Source organism: Gymnoscopelus braueri, assembly GCF_963280865.1.
Source record: "Gymnoscopelus braueri genome assembly, chromosome: 14".
NCBI classification, from domain to species: domain Eukaryota; kingdom Metazoa; phylum Chordata; class Actinopteri; order Myctophiformes; family Myctophidae; genus Gymnoscopelus; species Gymnoscopelus braueri.
The window spans coordinates 14,805,577-14,808,076 of NC_137619.1; the positions used below are offsets into that span (position 1 = coordinate 14,805,577).

Sequence of the window (2,500 nt, forward strand, 5' to 3'; positions counted from 1 at the left end):
TCACTGTGGCATCCGCCCCAGACCGCAGCGGAGGTAAGGCACACTGCATGGCGAAAACTCTTTTTTTTTTCTCGACCACAGGCTTTTGGTATGTCGTCGCTGTCGGGCAGAAACCTCTTATCTCCATATTCTGACTTTTTGTGTTTTTTCGTAAATCAACGCCCTGTACTTGATCATCTACAGCGTCACACAAAAGCATCAAAAGTAGCAGATCTGCAAGCTCAAAACGGGGCGCGAAGCGAAGCGACGCGTTTTGAATTTGAATCCTGTTTTTTTGGGGGAATTTTTATCCTGATAAGTAACAGTTTTGGACATGTGAGGTTTCCACCCGACAGAGACGATGTGCTAGTATGCTCTTGTGGCGATGGATATGGATACTGCTGCTACCCCCGTTGGTTCATCCCTGACAAAGCATGCACTTGGTTCCACGTTTGGATGAAAAGGGTCCATTTGGGTTCCCAACAATCAATCATTTAGCTGTGGGATCCCCCCTGGAAAACCCTCGAGGACCCCTGGAGGTCGGACCCCACGTTGAGAACCAATGGTCATAAAGTACACAGTAAAATCTGGAGTGTTCATTTAACTCTGAGAGCGTGAAACCGGGACCCAGCATCATGATGTCCACGTGAGGAGGAGCGCCAAAAGGAAAGGACTGCTTACGGTCAGTCACTCTCTCGGATTTCCCCACGTTTTCATAGCGCGCCGCACAAACTCTGTTTTGAATCAAAGCATGCTTATTTTTGCAGCGTTAGCTGCTCTGAACCCACCACACACACATACACCCCCACCCACCACCCCGAATACGAGGTCGAAAATAGCCTTAGTTACTGAGCTGCCTTTGTCTGTGTCGGCAAATATCACGTGGGAGAGAGAGAGAGACCGCCGTGTCCTCTTCCTCCGTGGGAATTCACCCCTCGACCCCCGTCGCGCAATTCTTTTTCTAATGAATTCATAGGAAGGGGTTTGACCCGTTCCAGTGGTTCACTGTTACAGCGTAGCCAACTTCTGGATGACATTTTATATTTCCTTGTTTTTCCCCTTGTACTTTTCCCCCTCTTTGTTTTCTCTCTCTCTCTCCCTCCCTCCCTCTCACTCTCTCTCTCTCTCTCTCTCTCTCTCTCTCTCTCTCTCTCTCTCTCTCTCTCTCTCTCTCTCTCTCTCTCTCTCTCTCTCTCTCTCTCTGTCTGCTTCCCAGCCACCTGGCACAGAACCCATTTATCTGTGACTGTAATCTCAAGTGGCTGGCAGACTACCTGCGCTCCAACCCCATCGAGACCAGCGGCGCCCGCTGTGCCCAGCCCACGCCGGCTGGCCAACAAGCGGATTGGACAGATCAAGAGCAAGAAATTCCGCTGCTCTGGTATGCTTGTGGCTCTGTATACCTCCGTAGCGGTATACCTCGCTGTCTCTCTCTCTCTCGCTCTCTCCTGTGGTCTCTCTCTACCTTCCCCACAGGCTTTTGGTCTTTTCATCATATACTTGTCACTCTCTGCCCACTCTTATCTTCTCCTCTCTGTCTCTCTGTCTCTCTCTCTGTCTCTCTCTCTCTCTCTCTCTCTCTCTCTCTCTCTCTCTCTCTCTCTCTCTCTCTCTCTCTCTCTCTCTCTCTCTCTCTCTCTCTCTCTCCATTGGGATTATGTTTTCTTGTCTGTGCTTCTGTTGTTGTCTCTCCTTACCTCATACTGTATTGAGTGAGTGACTGTTATTGGTTGATTCCTGGTTTGATTCAACCTCCCTGGCTGTTCCGGTGCCCCTCAATCAATATGTCCCCAGGCAGACCAGAGGTCAAGAGGCCAGAGGTATCTCTCTCTCTCTCTCTCTCTCTCTCTCTCTCTCTCTCTCTCTCTCTCTCTCTCTCTCTCTCTCTCTCTCTCTCTCTCTCTCTCTCTCTTATCTCTCCATTCCCCCCTCCTTGTTACAGCCTAGTATTGCATCTGGTTTCATAATGTAAACCACAGTGAGCTCACAGGATAATCGTTGGCATCGCGGGGCTAGAGTTTCTGTCCCTGCCAATCTCTGTCGGCTGTTTGTTCGTTCGTTCGGCCATCTTCCTGCCTTGTCCCCCTTCCTCCATCTCTCATCCCTCCCCTCTTTGCTTTGGTTCAGATTCAGCTCACCCCTCACCCTCCACCCTCCTCTGTGGCCAGATGTCTCCATGCCCACCCCTCCCCCCCACTTAAACTCTGTGCCCACTATTGTGTTTCTTCAGCCTGGCGCTACAACCTACTGAGACTTCACTCTTGTTTATAACTTCACTGACTTGGCCTTTTTACTCTGTCTTTTTCCACTCTTTCTTTCTTACACTTTCTTTCTTTTTACCCTCTTTCTTCCTTTTTATTCTTTATTTCTTACTCTCTTTAGTACTTCATTCTTTAGTTATTTTGTTTGTTTGTTCTTTCTTTCTTTCTTTCTTTCGTTTGTTTGTTTGTTTGTTTGTTTGTTTGTTTGTTTGTTCTTTCTTTGTGTCTCACTTTCTGTCTTGCCCGCTCTCTCTCTCTCT

General features: G+C 48.5%; 1 protein-coding gene across 1 annotated transcript in view; it reads left to right on the forward strand.

Annotated features, from left to right (window-relative positions):
* Positions 1-2,500, forward strand: part of slit1a (slit homolog 1a) — a 137,111-nt gene that overhangs the window by 98,651 nt on the left and 35,960 nt on the right. Inside the window, 2 exon segments of the mRNA XM_080449593.1 lie at positions 1,196-1,295; positions 1,297-1,360. Of these exon segments, the coding sequence (XP_080305719.1) occupies positions 1,196-1,295; positions 1,297-1,360 (164 nt within the window).